The following is an 18,640-nucleotide window of genomic DNA, read 5'->3' on the forward strand; positions in this document are numbered from 1 at the left end:
AAGATTGTATTAATTAAAAATACATTCCAGATTAAACTCGCAGGTTGTTCAAGTGGAACCACATGTTGTACACTCGTATGTGGGACAGTGCTGGAAATACTGCATCCAAGATAATATCATTCCTATGCATCTGTGTTTTCCTGTAAAATGACTAGACTGTTTTAATCTCAAATTGGCCTGATGAATATGGAGTTCACACATACGAGTGTAAAATTATGATACCACTTTTGTTTTATTATTAATATCTCCTCATTCGCCTGTGAGGCAGAAACATTTACAAGTTACAACCAATATAGCAATAATAGCATAACAATTAGGAATCAATAACAATTAAAGTTCAAAGAAAAATAAAATAAACCAACCACAAGTTCCCAACAGCAAACTAAAGGCATTTTACTGCTGGTCTTGAACATTCACTGTCTGTAGGCAGTTATCGCTGATCTGTACCCTGGAATAAAATGTCTCAGAATATACAGTACTATTTAAAAACATACAAAAAAAAAAGAAATGCTCAAATATATTTTCACCATATATTATATATTTTGGCAAACTCAAAATATAGTTTCAAGCATATATGTTTCCCAAAAATAATGAAAATATATAATGTGGCCATTGTCTGTGTAGAAACATGTGGCACCTGGATGCCGTCGCTCATTTTAAAACAACATGGTAGCCTTCTGTGTTTTCATCTGTGAAACAGGAAAGAGCACAATAAATTAATTGAATGAATAAATGCAGAAAGAAAGAAAGAAAGAAAGAAAGAAAGAAAGAAAGAAAGAAAGAAAGAAAGAAAGAAAGAAAGAAAGAAAGAAAGAAAGAAAGAAAGAAAGAAAGAAAGAAAGAAAACAATTCAATGAGGTTATGTTGTAATGTTCTAAAATTACATTTTTGGAATTATTTGACAAAAGAGAAACATTTCATTTGTGTTGCAGCTGTTGTCTGTCTGTTGACGGTAACCAGTAAGTAGTGTATCAGGGCCTTAAGACTCTCTAATTTCTACTTTGTTCATCATTTATCATGAAGATCATTTATCATGAACTACTGAGTTGTTTCACCTCTCGTAGTGCTGATGGTGAAGCTGCTCTCATCACTGAAGTTCTGCACCATCTGGAATGTGAATTAATATGAATTAATATAAATATGAATTAATCTATTAAGCCAACAGACAGACAGACAGAGACAGACAGTCAGACACTCATAGATATAGGAAATAACACCACAGTATTGCTACTGCAAGTAGAATTGCATCAGTTTGCCAATTCCTGTTTCCTACAAGACAGGAAGTTTTCTTAATCATTCTCATGTGAAATAGTGGATGTAGTAGCTGACTTGTTCCCTATGAAAATCCGGAAGTAACGCACCATTTACCATTAGTCACTAAACATTTTTTTGTTTTGGCACCTACTGTAGGGGATTAGCAGTCTGTCTGTTTCTCTGTCTGCCTGTCTGTAGCTACATGTAATATTCCAAACCACTGAACAGATTAGTGCCACATTGTGCATACTTTACATTCATACTGCCAATAGGCCAAGGATGTAAATCCGTGAATATTGTTTGTGAAGATTATTTCTCACATTTTGTAAATACATAATCCCACTGTTATTAGACGCGTCTTGTTTATATATTTTCAGTATGAGGCACTTCAGCTCAAATCAAAATATTGGATGATTATTTCTATTTGACTAGCATGCTTTTAGCAACTAGCAAGTGCTCCAGAGGGTGCTATAACATAAAAAATAACTAGTATTATGTACTGGAGGCACAGATATCCCTGTATGTTTAGTGTCATGTACAGTAGTTGTCCTGTTAGTTGTTTTACCTCGTCAGTCACCAGGATGTGGATTCCAGTGGGTCGCTGTCTGTAGATGTGCGTGATCTGCTGTGGGGTGACGCTGAACAGCGTAGCCACCTTCTCAGACAGATCCAGCAGTGTGGCCTCCTCTAAGTACAATGCATGGTAAACTACACAGGAGACAAGACAAACCTGAGCCTGCGGCAACACACTTTCACTGTTTGTCGACAGTGCCGTGCCGGTAGGTCGGGAGTTGAGACCCAAGGGTGGGACATGACGTATTCAGACAGGGTGGAGGAAACTTACATCCTTATCAATACATTATTATTGGGAAATATGAATATGGAGTCATATGACTTCACAGTCAATATAAAACCAGTGAAACAGAATGAAAACAGTAAATCTGTACACCTACCATCTCCACCCCCTGGTTTGATGGACAGTTGATTTCTGCTCTGTGGCTGACAAACGTAGATGGTGAGGCGAGGTTGGACACACCTGGAAATCCAGAGCAGGAAACACACATTTATGGAAAGAAATAAAGGTCTTTATTAAAAATGTAGTTACAGCAAAGAATTGTAGATGGATAAACCACAATATAATGTAGTGCACATAATAACTACATAATCTAAAAGCCCCACTACGGGCCCCAAGAGGCTGTACTGCTCCTTACATCCAACCAGGCCACAGTGGATTGAACCGAGCGGCCCCCTTTAAACAGAATAGTGGATATGTTGTCCTATGGGGAAAGGACTTGAGGTCACCCAAATCAGTTGGGTTCACCCTTCAATCTGCCGTTTTAAGTCTGAGATATTTTGTGCTTGTGTGCAAAGCTGACACTTTTGCCTGAGGCTGGTGCTGGAGCCTGGAGGAAAGGCTAGGGTGTCACTCAAATGCTAGAGTTCATCGACCAGGGAGCATGAATAATGCACAGCAAGTTGCATGGCATTCCACATTTTTAGATACGATGCATGCCCTTGTAAATTGTGGCCCATGACTGGTGCTAGTGGAAAACTGAAGTCATGATTTTTTTTTTTGAAAAAGTATGATTCATCCATCATGAACGGAAATATCTTGCGTACAAATTGTGGCCTATGGATGGTGCTAGGGAAAAAGCGTTTGGATCACAAAAGATATGTCATCTAATCTGCCCATTTGATTTTGAGATATCTTGAATGCAAGTGCAAATGTTGGTCTAAAGGTGGTGCTAGAGGCCAGCAGAGTCAATAAAAGAAACACTTTCGCTACTCACCAATACACAAAGACGGTTTTGTGGAGTTGAAAGCCTACTTTCCCTAGCGGAGGCACTCTGGGCCACTTTTAGACCTCCACAGTACTGGAATGGGCTGGAGCCGTTCATTCGGTATCTCACCTTCCCTTGATGGTGTTGAAGAGTCGGATGCCGTCTGCTGGTCCACATATTTGGATCAGGTCATCTCTGCCCATGTTCAACAGGTCAGCACCTATACAGCGTTCACAGCAAGCCAAGACCACTAACAGTCACACAAACATCTCTGATCTGAACTGAGCTAATCTAACCTGAAAACCTCTGAAAACATCTACTGTGATTTGATCTGATAGAGTAGATTAACATGTATACAGACCATTGAAGGTATCGGCTTACTGATGCTAGTGACATCTAAATTCAATGTAGTGTAGGTGTTGCCACAGAACAGCTGCAAGAATGGCCACTATAACAAACCTACCGCCACTGATTTGAAAACCACCCCTGATACCGTCACAATATGAAGGACCACCCTAAAGTCTTCGAATTGGTTTTGCAATGCAGTATTATGTATTTTTAAAATGTCTTCTGTTACCAGTTCCACCCATTTCCAGTAACTAGCAAATGTCACCAGACGTATCGGTAGGCAGAGATCTCAGATTGTCCGGTTACGCTTTGAAAAGTTTAGAATAGGCATATTTTAACTTTTATACTGTTTAGATGACTTGTGACACAAGAGAGGATCGTGCTCTCAGTATCTCCCCGAAAGCCTGATTTATACTTCATCGTTCATCATATGACGGTGTCACGTCCCAAAATGAGCAGATATACAAGCTCATAATGCATCGCATCTGCAACACGGTGTGAGCTTACAGATCTGCTATTTTCGGTCTGCAATGCCCTCGTACGACGAGCATAAATTAGGCATTAGGCAGGTAAATACACAGACAGATATATTACGGGGGAATCCCTGAATTCTGTAAGCGTGTCATGTCTCGGGGTGACAGAGTTCCATAGGTCATAGGTTGAATTGAACAAGGTGGACCCTCTTGTAATGTGTAATGCTTAATTGGGTCGTCCACTCACAGTTAACAGTCTTTGTATTGAGTTTGTGCTTGAAATGTACTGTAATTCTGCAAACTGTTAATAAATAGTTCAATCAATCAATCAATCAATCAATCCATGTGAGCTGTGTTACCTGAGAAGCTGGAGAAGAGCCTTGAGAAAGGCGAGAACCTGTGACGCTGAAGCCACTGCTGAGTGTCGTGCGGCGAAGACGACGCCTGGAGGCGCTACATGTCAAAAAGAACAAGAGCTCTTGAAATGAGTATAGTGTAGCATCCACTGTCTCCAAATAATGGCCTATAAAGAAGGAATAAGAGAGCAACAGCATTAACGCTTTTCACACCGAACTGCCACTCTTACTCACTTCAGAACAGCCGGGAAGAAGCAGCTCCCCCTGCTGGTTTGGAGAGCTGTTGCTACAAAAGAACATGATAACGCTGATTATGAAAATGGTCATGGAAACACCTTGCCCTGACATGTATGTTCAACCTTCCTATTTATTTTTAGACCGGCATAGACAATCAGGGGTTAAGACATGTCAACCGCTTTCAACTTGGCGTAACTACTTTGGGCGAAATATCTTGATATTGATATTTTTTGATATTTTGAAACTATCATACAAAGAAGTATAAAACAGGGCTTAGTGGTGAACACCAGACAGTTTTACTTTATTATTTATTTATATGCTGTTTTGTTTTTAAACAAGACAGGGTGTGGTAACGTGGCAGCTTCCCTGTTAAGGGTTAAAGTGTCTTGCTCAGTGACACTCACAGGTGGACATTGGTGGGTCGGTGACCTTTTGATTTAAACCAGATGGTCTCTCTCTCTACCCATTATAAGCTATGGCCACCCCAAAATGTCTTAGGTAGTATAAGCACTAGTAGTTTGTCACCTCAACAACACAGAAAGCAGATAAAACGTGTCATGACCAAGACTCTGAGTGTGTGATTTATCCTGTGTGCAACAGGTGTGTTGTCGCACACCCAGACCCATTGAAAGATAGGTACAACACTATCTGCATGTATGTATCGAGCATGCTTCACAAAAATTAAATAGAATGGGGTTCAATTCTGGAACTAAATAGTGTTTCGAACTATTGTTCGCTCCATGGCAAGCGTTGGTTTTGGTTCTATATCATCAGAAACATTATACCATATTTCAACTTTCTGTGGTTTTTGGTAAAAAATAATGCCCTACTTCATCGTACAAGACTATCATGCAAAAGTAGCAGAAATAGCCGATCTACCCAAATGGTTATTTTTGTCCATTTCCTGCAAAGTACCAGTTTTGAAGATTTTGACGTTTTTACCCTTAAACACCAAAACAAATTCCAAGGTGGTTTCGGAAGATATCATTGAATATTAAATAGTCTCTCGTAGGATCGTAACTCTCTTTCTCAATGGCTGTGGTCACACCCAGCTCAGAGTCTAATTAGTTTGACTCAGTCAGGGCAGGTATCACTGCTTTTCCTGATCTCCACCTCCGTCTTGCTGTGTGTTTATACAGCCCATGGTTTTGTAGAACAGAAATACTTCACGCTGTGTTGCGTAACATGTCCTGATAAATGCACTGAACTGATACCATGGACTGACTGACCTTCACCCTCTAACCTCTCACACATTTGTGGTTGGGATTTCTGGACATGTGATGCAATTGTTGAACACCTTTATTCTAGTTCAGTTGTTTTCAAAGTGGGAGCCGCCAGGGTGTGCCAGTGGAATATGAAAAGGGAAATTATTGTGCAAGTTTAACCACTTTCAACCTGGTGTATTTTGGTTATGTCATTGTCAAAACCTTCCCAAAATGTACTAAACGTTACCGCAATATTAAACACATGTGAGTTCCTGCAGTACAGGATATTATCGCTGCTCACCTAACACTGACAGAAAGACAAAATTATGTTCTTCTAAACATAATTTTGGAAAGCAAATTGACTCAGAGTCTGAATGTCATGACACCACACACCTTTAATCAAATACTTCAAAAGGAAACCATCAAAAGCTTCAAACCACTCTGCCTCTCATGCGATCATGTTCTTTTAATTAACTGGTGGGATCGTTTATTGGTTTCATGGTGATTATTATTATTTTTTTATCAGGAGGACTCACCCATCTGTGAAACTGCAAGAGGACGGAGAACTCTGGTAGACAGGAGAGGAAGTGCTGCTCGTCGTGCTGAGATTAAGCGCATCAGGCCAAGGAGAACACTGATGGACAGACAGACAGATTAGATGGCTGCACTGATAACAACAGACCTCAGGTGGTTCTGCTTATTACAACAGGCCTTCATTCTCACAACAAGCAGGCAAAGTAACAGCTAAGAATGTAGAGCCATGACAGGCATTCTAAATGAGCTGGCATGTAAAGAATACCCCGGTGACGCAGTCACGCAGGACATCACTGACTGTCTCCAAACACAAACAGCACAGATGATTAACAGAGGAACAGCACATTATTAACACACACAAGTCAGCTGCCACCACAATTTGTTGTATAAAGAAGTATACAGTAAAGCCTACTACTACTACTACAGTACTACTACTACAACTACTACTACAGTATTTGCATTGCATCTCTGCATGAGTTGTGTGTAGAATCACCTCTGTAAACATGGTGGTCTCGTGGGACGGCTGGTACTTGTCTCTGTCGTGAAGACTCTTTTTATCCATCTTTTCTCTGTCTGTCTTCAGCTTGCGATCAGCTCCTTTTGGCTTTACGACAAACAAAATATGAATACACAGGTTCCAAGGACATTTGAATAAATATAAATGTTGAAGAAACCAGGGTGCAAAGATACACATTTAATTAATTTATATTTGTCTATATACACAGTACAGTATGTGGAAAGAATGTCAAATGTATCTATTCATGGCGATACCTTGAAGACTTTGACTTGGCAGCTGGAGGAGTGGATTTGGTCCAGATATTCTCCATTGTCGTTCTGACTGAAGGTGTCTACCTGGATCCTGAACGGAACGCCCTTCTCTCCACCGTGCTTCCTAGGAGTAAACTCTGTACTGATACAGTTGACCTGAGAGGAGAGGAGAGATTATAAACAGAGCTTCTACAGCTACTACACGTCTCTCATAATCATTCCAGTTACATTTAATGATCATCAGTACCTGTATGAAAACCGATGCGTTCTTCACAGGATCCCAGAGGAACTCGATGGTGTTGAGCTGCAGAGGGTGTGCTTGAGGCTCCATGATCCCCACTGACAGAGGGATATCTGAAGAGAACCACATAGTCAGACATTGATTTTCCAACTTACTCAAGGTCTGGGGTTCTGTTATATAACTAACTATATAAATATTGGGGACTGATTGCACATAATTATGCTTATATGTATAATATAAAATGTAGCGAACTCAGTCAGTACAAGTGCAGATGGCCAGGTCAGACTCAGTATTTAAGTCTAAGTCCATTTACAGTATACCCTTCTACTGGTGATAGAATTCAGCTAGGTTGGACGTTATAAGTCAACTTTTATAATGTTATCCTATTTTAATTAGTGTTACCCTACAATAGTAACAGTAAGTACAAAATAATACTAATTCTGTACTTGTGCTTTACTCTTACCTGTATCTTTGTTTCATTCTTACTGCGGTGGTGGTATGACAAGAATTTCCTTCTGGATCAATAAAGGTCTGCCTGTCTGTCAGGCTATCTATCTTGCAACTGTCTTGTACTATCTTCAAGTAACATCATGTATTTAGTTGGAAGAACAGACACTCACACACTGATGTCAGTGATGTGTTGTATTTTCATTCAGTACCTGTCACAAATAAAGATTAACGTCTGCAAAAGACACAAGTTAACATGAGCCGTCACTAACCGATGTCCAGTATTCTGTCTCCTGGTCGACTCCACCTCCACCCTTCCAGCTGCTGGTGCTCCATGTACTGCAGTCGACGGTCATGAAACACCACCCGGACGATGCTCTGTAAACAGGTGGGACAGGGCGTCAGGGGGACCTCACAGTGACCTTGTAGGGGCAGCATGACCGTGTGCCCCGACACTGCTTATGAACACCCAGTGACTGGGGTTTCTTCAGGCAGTGTTCAGAGTTTGTAAATTCACAATGAATTGAACCTCTGTTTCTCCCAGTCAACCCATGAACCCTAACAATCCCTATTCTGGGCACGTCATAATAATAAGCAAAACAAGGTGAAAAGAGACGATCTTCAAGCTCACAACGCATTATGTTGTGACATGTTATGAGCTTGTAGATTGGCTATTTTCACTTCAAGAGATTTGGTTTAGAGGGGAAAAGGAGGGGTCCGAGCACAGAACCCTGGGGGACCCCAGTCAATGAAGTAATATAGGGTTTAAGTCACACTTTAAAGAACCACTAACCCCACACGGTTGAGATGATTATGAATGGTTGAAGCACTTCATAAAGGTACATTCGATTTTACATTTAACAAAATCCCATTGTGCCTTTCAAAAACACATTTTGGGTGCAATGCCCAAAATATACTCTTCTACACTTTTTTATTGATTTAATCTTTATTGACAAAAAAGCAATGTGCATGAACATAAATTTGTACATATCTGTGAAAAGGATGAAACACATTAAAGCTAGAGAGCGCATTTCCATTGTGGTCCTTTAACTGTAAGAGTGTGTAGGCCTACTTGTATAACTGACCCCAAAAATGTTGACTATCTATCTTGGTTGTATTTTGGACACTGAACATTTTTCTGTAACCATCCGTTGAGGAGTAAGTGGTGGTTGTTTGAAGTGTGACATTGTAAAACACGTCAGACATCTCCTCTGTGTGGGTCTAATTCGCTGTTGACATAAGGCAGACAGACCCACGCCGTCTTTTATAACTTCTCCACAAATAAAACAGACTGAAATTAATTTCCATCCCAGCGGAGACATTATGATTGATTAAGTTAATGACGACCTTTTAAAACCCGACCAGGGAAGGAAAATAAATCATAAAATGATCAACGGCCGTCTGTGAGGCACAGCTACCTCTGAGCCCATTAGAGAGGCAGCGTTCCACATGAGTGAGCACTAGGACCCAGAGGCCCCAGACAGGGACACGTCACGTTTACACAAACGCCACCTGCCACGTTCTTGTGTCGCTCGGCTGCTGCCACGGTTTTATGAAGAGCAAACGACCGTGACAACCTGACAACACAGAACTCTCCAGTGAAGGCGTTTGTGTACGCAGTCAAATCCTCAGTGATAATTTAACATTTTAGCACTCTAGTACCTTTGAGTCGTTTTAGAACCCTGGTGAGTGACCCCAAACAGGTCACCACAACATGTAGTTGTTTTTAGAAATGTGTTCTTTAACTTTTATATTTGTACACGTGGGCTTTTTTTTATCTCTCCCCAATTCCTGAATTCCGGGCTGAATTATTTAGGAATAAATAAATCTTGAATAAATGAATTAATTAACTCACAAGAGAGAAATTAACCATTCCATTTGTACACTCACTCTCAGAGATCAACATGACTCAGGGAAATAAGGAATTAGAAACAAATGCTATTTTAACTGAGTGTACAAATGGAGCCAAATTGACCCTTACAGATCCATTCAGTTCCATTTTCACTGTACACTCATAGTTAGACGTGACTCACGAAATAAGGAAATAAAATCTTTAAATTGACACTGAGGATTCAGTTAAGGCTGAATTCAACCATACGGCTTGTCTCTTAATTTGAACTGAGTGTATTGTGTGTGTTTCTAAGTCTTTTGATTGAATTCAGTCTCCTTTGACTCCCATCTGAAACACACTTCATAACAACCTGCATGTTGGACATACATGTACTGTATATGGCTACTAATGGGTTTTATTCATAAACCAATGGAATCTTCAACATACCACTTGTTTTTTATTTCAAATAATTAAACCTAATAGTTGCACAGTACAAACGTATTTGAACAAAACGTGAAAGGTTTCAAAGTTAAGTGTCAATATCTTCTCCTTCTCCCGTCATTCCAAACAGGTGATAAATGACATCCAGAATGAATATGAATAAAGTCCCACTAGAGGCAACAAACCAGAATGCATCGAATGAAAGAAAAAAGAACTTGAAAGTGTGTGTGTGTGTGTGTGTGTGTGTGTGTGTGTGTGTGTGTGTGTGTGTGTGTGTGTGTGTGTGTGTGTGTGTGTGTGTGTGCATGCGTGTTTGTGTTGTGGGGTATGTATGCGTGTTTGTCGTGTGTGGTTGTGTGATAGTTTGAGTGTGTGTGTGTGTGTGTGTGTGTGTTTATTTGCATGTATGTGGCATGTGCGTGTGAGTGTGTTTTGTGTGAGACAGGACAGCACTGATAGTACCACATCTGCAAGGATGGAACCCTGGCCCCTGACGGGGAAGAGAGGGCTGGGGAACCTGTTTGGTGACGGACCAGGAAGTACATAAAGACAAATAAGAGAGAAGAAGAAGAGGTCACATTTAAGTCAATAAAAACAAATCAGACCAATACCGGTGACCTACCTTCACATATCTGCTGCTTATATCTGTATACTCCACTAGTTTTCTGTATAGCATACGGATTTCGTAGGACTGACCTACATTTTAAAACATTAAAACAAACCTGATTAAAATTGAAAAATAGGAAATCAGTCAATCAGAAAAGAGGGGCATGATAGAAACGGAATCAAATTAAAAACTCCTTTTTATGCCAAATAAAAGCCTATCTACACCAGCCCCTAAAAAAACGACCTCTATCTTGTTGGTAGCTATACCTATTGGTAGCTATACCAATATATAGTAAGCCTATATTATATTATATTATATTATATACCAATAATATAATAGGATAGTGCCAATACTGTACCAGCAGTTGTATTCAGCATTAAATAAAGATAATAATCATATCTACTGAGGGAACTGACAAAAATAGGTTGAGTGGCATGATTATGCTAATTCAAAAGTATTTTTTAATCCTACTGATTCTGAAGTACAATACTGATGCAGTTACAGATTAGCTAGTGCTACGCTAAACTCCTGCAGTCTGACTTAAACCCAAACAGATAAAACAACAAATAACAACATGACATTGATGTCACAGTTCAAAAACAGTCAGATTGGTACAGTTTAGTGGTGAGACAGGAGAAAGAGAGACAGCAAATACAAGAGAAGAAGAAGAAGAGGAGTGAGTAAAACTAAATACCAGAAGAAGAAGAAGACAGTAAAAGGTGAAAGTCAGAGCTAAACTCTTAATGTTATTTTATTTTTTTTGTTTTCATAATGATGGCACCTTATTATTTCAAGTCTAAAATTCAGACAAGCTATTGCATTGTAGGTACAAATGCTTAAAGAACGACTTTTCGACCCATTTTCAACCCATTATTGGTCCTCACTAATGCTCATAATAAAATGGTACAATTTGTGTCTACTCGGTCTGTGTCTCAGAGGAAGGCTGTGGACACTTCAGAAACCTGCCTTCTAGTGACATCATAGTTGGGCAGGTCTTGTTTAAAACTAGATTTCACTTTTTTGGGGTGATTTTTTATGAAATGGTAAATGGTGCATTTATATAGCGCCTTTACGCTTTACAGAGATTGTGCATTACATTACACCCACACATTCACACACCGATCCTGGAGGAAACCATGCAAGGCACCAACATCATCGGGAGCAATTAGGGGTTCAGAGCCTTGCTCAAGGACACTTCAACACTAACTCTGGTGAACCTTGCAGTTCAGGTCACTCTACCCCTGAGCCACTGCCGCCCACTACCTCCCACTAACACGAGAACGATGGCTTCCATTATAGTATGCTAATTCCAGGAATAGAAAGCCTGCTTCTATTTCCAATTGATGGTGTCACTAGTAGGCGGGTTTCTAAACTGTCCACAGCCCTCCTCTGAGACACAGACCGAGGAGACAAAAACGGTACCATTATTATAATGAGGACCAATTATATGAAGATGGGTTGAAAATGGGAAAATTGTCACCCATTTTCAACCTATTGGTCCTTTAAGGATGAACATAATTCAGGGTGAATATTACTAAATGCTATTCATGTTCCAGAGATGTATACTATCTCAGATTAGCAGTCCACTTCAAGTCAACTCCAAAGTCCATCCAGGTTCCTGTGTCTCTCACTATACTGTCAATTTGATGCCATCCAACATTTTCAGTCTTAAATGTGCAATTTCTTTGACTTTGGGAGAGAGCTGTTGACGTTCCAAAAATGCATTTCAAGTCAAGTCAGTTTTATTTATAAAGCACAATTAAAAACAACACGTTGACCAAAGTGCTTTAAAATGAATATAAATAAGGCAAGTCAGTGAAACATCAGCAATTCAATGCAGGCTAAAATCAACAGTTCTAGTCCAAACTTAACCTAATATAAAATATACCCTCTTGGTAACACTTTCTATGCAGCCCATGTCTATAATGCATCATAAAGATACATATAATGTATTATAATTTGCTTATAACAGTGTATAAATACAGTTATAACAATAACCATAACACATTGTAGCATTTTATAATGAATTATAAGGGCTTGTAGTTGTTATGTTGTAATGCTATTATAAATGCTTTATAATAAATTGTGGGTATTGTTACAAAAATGTATTTATTGGAGATTTATTGGATATTTAATTATAATTATAAGCAGATTATAATGCATTATATATTTATACATTATGGACACCGGGCTTCAAAGAAAGTGTTACAGAACTCTTGAACTGAGTTCGGATGATGGACTATTTAAAAATAATGTTGACCTGGGCTTAAGAAAACCCAGCTATCAGATGACTACTGTAGGCCTAAGCTTTGCGGCATGTATATGGCTGCAGTGTATTGATTGCTCTCCACAGAATGGAGATATGTGGTGGTGGTCTGTTGAACCCTAGACTAGACAGGCAACATGGAGGACAGATCGCTACCTTGGTTGAGATAGGTGAGCGTCTCCTCTTGTTGTTTCACAGCTGGCGAGGTGGGAGCACAGAGAATGTTCTGCAACGCAGACCGCTTGGAGACGCTCTCTGCCAGCTGTCTGGCTTCATCGTTTTTTAGGAAAGGAGCCAAGGCCTCCCTGTGCAGAGAGAAGGGTTAAACATTGACTTCAGAGTATCAGGGATTCATTCCAATCATCTCACAGGACCAAAGAGTCGCAGCAATAGAAATACAACAACTTTAAAAAAGTCTCTGTGATTTATTGACTGAATAATCAGTGAAAATCTTACAAATACATTTTGTTAGATAATAATGATACCAGCTCAACTTTTTGAAAGGTTTGAATACCAAACTCTCGCTGCAACAGAAAGACACAGAGGAGTGAAATGTAGTATAAATCTACCATTTTCTAAGCTAAACAGGAGTCTGCTCCATTATCATTTTAAACAATATTGATTAAAGGCGAGTGTGCTAATAATATATATCAGTTTCCCTATTCTGGAGCGAACATTCAGCTTGTAGATTAGCAAAGGAGATTTGTAGTAGAGAGGAAAAAGGATCAGAGTCATTTAAAGTAACACGGTGTAATCGCAAGACGCAATATATTCAAATAAGTTCAGAATTACTATTCTTTATTTCCGATACAATATAAGTACTTTATGTGCACTTGTTTCCCAAAAAAAGAGATACCATATATATATTGTTTAATTTGGCATCCTGTTAGTAAATGCAAATTATTTTATATAAAAATAATGAGTGCCAACATGTTTTAGAGGCTATTTCTTTGCACAGATATGTGCCTTGATTTTTTGACTTGCTCTTCGGTCTTTGATTGATTGAACGAACGCTTTATTAGTCAGATATGTAAATGTGGTACAGTCAGATATTAAGGCTAAAAGAATACAGAACGTCCTGGGGACTTCCATTGTGTTCCTTAGGCACTAGTTTAAAAACTATACCCAGTTAAAACCATGTAGACCCTCTAGTCTCAGTGAAACAGACCTGAATTGCAACTGTACTTGGACTTCTTCTTTCCATCTACAGCAAAGTTTCCAGAAAAGAACAGATCTACAAGGTATTGTTGGCGAATCTTCCCGCCAGAATAGGCATGCTGGCGTGGTTAAGCAATATAAGTTAAACATGAATCTTTTCTTACCGAATGTAACTAGCAGAGTGCTGCTGGAAGGACTCAGGCTGGGAGTGCCAGAACAGCATGTTGTTGGGTCTTCTTCGTCTTGTCCTTCAGCGGACACAGCTGGACCACACAGTTCCTCGGGTAGACAGTTGAAGGTCTCTGCAGAGCTTTGCTGGCCGAACACCATTATCGGCTCTTATATACCAACTGTGATGTCACTGGGGCCATCTGACATACCTCAGATGACCTTTGAGAGGTGGTGTGTGTGTGTGTGTGTGAGCGACAGACAGAGACAGAGAGACAGAGAGAGAGAGACACACACACACACACACACACACACACACACACACACACACACGTGCACCCACTGCAAATGTCCAGCTGGTTGGATGCAATGTAATCGCTACTCAGAGCTGCTCACAGGCAACATGGTAAATAAAGAGAAAGCTGCATTTTAACTCACTTAGAAGAAATAAGAAGAAATAAGTTAATGGAGTGAAAAAGACAGGATAAAATAGGCAGTTTGTGGAGAAGGTCAAAAACATTAACAAATAGAATTAAACCTTTGATCAAATACACATACAAATAACCTATAAAGTCCGATTTACACTAGACAATGTACAAGCTCACAGCGTGTCTCTTTGCGAGGCGTTGCGAGCTTATAAAGCTGCTAGTTTTGAAAAGGGGAAACACCTTTTTTGGAGATTTTCTGCCAATAATGACATGCCCAAAATAGGGACACCGGGATGAACGTGGTTGAAAGAATTGTGCTGTTTCTCTTTGCAGAACCAAAGCTCCTCTCCGCTCACACACACACACTCACCTTTATCACTGGTGTGAGATGACTCTCAACAGGTTAATATTTATACAGAACCCTCTAAGCACACCTCTGCTGTCCCATGTGTTTGTAAAATGACATGTGACCCTCCCTGTCAAACAATATTTATCAGCTAAATGCACGGCTTAAATAACCACAGAACCAGGTCAACTCACGTCGCTTTATTTCTACAGCAAACAATTTGTTCTCGTTTTACTTTTGTCGTTGCAAATGTACCATTAACAACTGCCCTCTGTACAGACCGTCATGAAAAGCAATACAATAATAAAGTTAAATAAAAGAGCCTAAACAAATATAAATACAGATATGAACATTACATGACGTAGGATAGAGAGAGGGAAGGCCGATCGGAACATGCATAGTGAACAGATTGCAACGAATACCGTATCGGTAGAGAGACAATCAGGACAGTTTGTCGCCCAGATCAGAAACGTTCCTCTCAAGTCGAAGACAGACAGTTACTGTACTTGCAAAAGGAATGTGGCCTCGTCTGAGAACATTAAAACCCGTTGAGGGGTAACAGGGAGAGGAGTCAAGTACAACACACATCGGTGTGATAAATACAGATGGGGAATTTTCTTCATGTACAGACAGTCAGACACGGATTATATTCCGATCCATAAAATTCTGTTACATCAGCTCTGAAATCTGTAATCTTTCTTCCTCAAGTCCAAACACATTTTTGTTGCGTTGCAGTACAAGTATTCTGTGTGACAGACATACAGTACATACGTCAGTTTACTTTCATTAGTACAATAAGGCCAAACAACAAGAAAAAGAAGACATTCCCACAAATGTGGGTCAAAATAAAATTGAGTTCCCATTAAAGATTCCTAAATTTCAACTTTGATCATGAATACCTACTTAACTCTGTGACACCTCTCCCACTCTGTCTGCACGGAATCCTGTTCATTCACTCCAATAGAGACGAGGATTATGTCAAAATATCCAGTGATTCTGGGTTATGGAACATGCGGTTAACCACTATGCATGTTCATTGCACTCGTCCTTAAAAAAAAAAAAAAGTCCGTAAAGCGTGACCATATAATATACTGCCGCAAAAAATACCCCATGTCTTCTGTGTATTTAGAGCTTGCCTGCTCAAATTGTAGAATGGTACGCCTGATTACGTCTAATGACACATTCAGGTGTACAGTTTGTATAAGATGTCATAACCCAAGTGTAGAAGTGCAGCCCCCCCCCCCCCCCCCCCCCCCCCAAGTGTCAGCCAACAACCCAGGCACAACCACAAAGGTCCGGCAGACAGTGGGAGAGGCATCACAACATGAATAAATATCAAAACCTATTACAGTATCTCTCTGCTCATTGCCTTTTTAAAGCGCAGTCTTAAAAACGTACCTCACACAAATGGTGTGAAAGTGAAAGATGCTGCGAGTGATGTTCTTTCACAGCTGCCAAAGTGGATCGTAAAGGTTTGATCCACTGGTAACCATGGCAACCTCCTCTACCCAAATAACAAAAGAACAGGAGATGACTAAACCCATAATGTCAGAAGTGCACTTCAACAGCCAATAAACTGGGCCCCGTCAAAAAAAACACTCAAAGTTGAACGTGTGCTGCCAGATAACATGCAAGCTAACGTGCAAAAAAGTGAGATAACCAACCCGTTTTTTTGTGTTTTTGTTTTCGTTCTTACTTAAAATCCTTGCGAAGCGCTGATCCAAAACATTTATGTACAGTATTATTTTCCTTGCGGCTACGGTTTATTGTAGAAGCTGTAATAGAAGGGAGGTACAGTAAGAGGTGGAGTGACACTCAGAACCTTTCATTCTTTCTGACTTTTATAGAATCCTAGTTGCATTCGTAACTCTCAATTCATACCGTCGTGGGGGAAAGATTATGCAGATTACACTCTTACAGCTACAATGCTGCTCACTGTCCCACTGAAGGTGTGTGTGTGTGTGTGTGTGTGTGTGTGTGTGTGTGTGTGTGTGTGTGTGTGTGTGTGTGTGTGTGTGTGTGTGTGCGCGTGCGTGCGCGTGTGTGTGTGTGTGTGTGTGCGTGTGCGTGTACGTGTACAAGGAATAAGGCTTGGTCAAAGTATTTTGGATTCGTTCTGTTCCGGTCTGCGCGGTCCACCCTGCCCTCCCCAAAAGTCAAAGCAGTTTGCATTATTTACACTGGGAAAGGATTTTCCTCTTCGCATAAAAGTGTTCAGTGTCTGGGCAATAACATCATCACAGATACTACAGGGAAGATGACATGGGGTTTGGTGTGGTTCCGGTGTTTGTTTATGAAAGCAGGATGAACTACAAGATATAAGATGATGAAATCTGACTAATGACGGTGACCTCTACTTATGAGCTCAATGTGGGTCATTCATTGTCTGAAGTGACAGGAAAAGAGGGTGGGGTTTTGTTTCGGTTCATGTCGGTTCGCTGATTGTAATTTCAAAATTATTATTTTTTGTCAACTGTGGTACAGTTGCCGATGGTCTCACGGAGACCCCTGTACCGCCAAATCAAGTGCAGCAACCCTTAATCTACTTCAAAAGATTGTCAAATGTATTGCTGGAAGTTCGGTACCTTTTGGAGTGTAATATTCAATTCACAAATACATAGTTTAAAAAACAAAAACAAATCAGCTTTACTTACCAACAGCACTTGGTTGCATGGGCTTGCCTTACCCATGATAGAAGGACTGACAAACCATAAAAATAAATTTAAAAAATGTTATAATGTACTATCCATGTTTCCAGGAATCCATGTCAAATTTCTGTATTTTTCAATCCGGCAAGATTTGCTTCACCCAAACAGCTTTGAATGCTGCAGTCTTCTGATCATCAGTACATGTAAGCAAACTAATTTGACAGGAATGTCTTAGAAGTGACACACTTTCACACTGCATTCCTTTACTTTTCTGTGTACGGCAGGGTGTGTGTCTGGTTCTCATCAGAACAGCAACACCTGCTCCCTTCACCTAAATCCAAACGTGATTTACATTCAACACTTTCTGGGGAGAGGGGGCTTTCTTGTAATGGAATGGTTCACTTTCACAGCTTCACCCAGGTGATGGATGCTCAGATGGCTCCGATGACAGTGTTTCAGGTTTGAGTGCCTTGCTCAGAGACACTGGGCGGACCGAGGGTCGTACCGGCGACCTTCTGATTTCCCAGACGTCCTCTCGGCCCACTCAGTTACAGCAGCCCACGACCTGCAGTTGCAGCCGTGTAAGCTCGAGCAGGACACTGAACCGTCACTCATTTAAAGCTCATCTGGATCAATTAAATGAACCGAACAAAGGAAAAAACAGGTTGACTGGAGTGGAGAGAAATGACAACAGATGTGGATGTGGTGAAGGGTGGAGCCTTCCACATGAGCGGAGTGTGTGGCTTAGAGACGGTGGGGGGACGGAGCTCAGAGAAGAGGCACGGTTACGTTTCCGGGATGGATAGATGTGCAGGTTCAGTTCAAGCAGCGTAAGTTTCGATCAGAGTCTCGGGTCCACTAACTGGACTAGTGGGCTGAGACGTCTGACGAACTGCTGCTGTTACTGTTGGTGGTCTGAGCTCTCTTGATGTACAAGTTCAACAGCTTCATCTGGAAAACAAACACATCAGATATCTCACTTTAATTCTGCTCATACTTCCATCTCACCGACGGCTATTCTCAGCACTGGACACTGTCACGTCACATGACCAAGTATGAATCAGGCTGTATGTAGCCCAATGGCTAATCGAGTCTTCGGCAAT

General features: G+C 40.4%; 2 protein-coding genes across 10 annotated transcripts in view; both read right to left on the reverse strand.

Annotated features, from left to right (window-relative positions):
- Positions 1 to 454: 454 nt before the first annotated feature.
- Positions 455 to 14,170, reverse strand: tfcp2l1 (transcription factor CP2-like 1; the record flags this gene model as incomplete). Its single annotated transcript, XM_083777510.1, has 15 exons — positions 455 to 689; positions 1,056 to 1,107; positions 1,820 to 1,962; positions 2,208 to 2,290; positions 3,165 to 3,255; positions 4,216 to 4,309; positions 4,447 to 4,498; positions 6,191 to 6,288; positions 6,682 to 6,792; positions 6,960 to 7,112; positions 7,204 to 7,310; positions 7,917 to 8,022; positions 10,539 to 10,612; positions 12,946 to 13,094; positions 14,112 to 14,170. 15 exons carry the CDS (start codon positions 14,168 to 14,170, stop codon positions 652 to 654), a joined length of 1,410 nt encoding a protein of 469 aa, XP_083633636.1. The 3' UTR covers positions 455 to 651.
- A 2,668-nt stretch (positions 14,171 to 16,838) lies between these two features.
- Positions 16,839 to 18,640, reverse strand: part of clasp1a (cytoplasmic linker associated protein 1a) — a 77,378-nt gene continuing 75,576 nt past the window's right edge. For all 9 annotated transcript variants that reach the window (XM_083777020.1, XM_083777028.1, XM_083777027.1 and 6 more), the window contains one exon: positions 16,839 to 18,488. In XM_083777020.1, the coding sequence (XP_083633146.1) occupies positions 18,405 to 18,488 (84 nt within the window). In that variant the 3' untranslated portion in view covers positions 16,839 to 18,404. The remainder of the gene's footprint in view (positions 18,489 to 18,640) is intronic.

The sequence above is a fragment of the Protomyctophum parallelum genome (assembly GCF_964188405.1).
Source record: "Protomyctophum parallelum genome assembly, chromosome: 11".
Taxonomy (NCBI): Eukaryota; Metazoa; Chordata; class Actinopteri; order Myctophiformes; family Myctophidae; genus Protomyctophum; species Protomyctophum parallelum.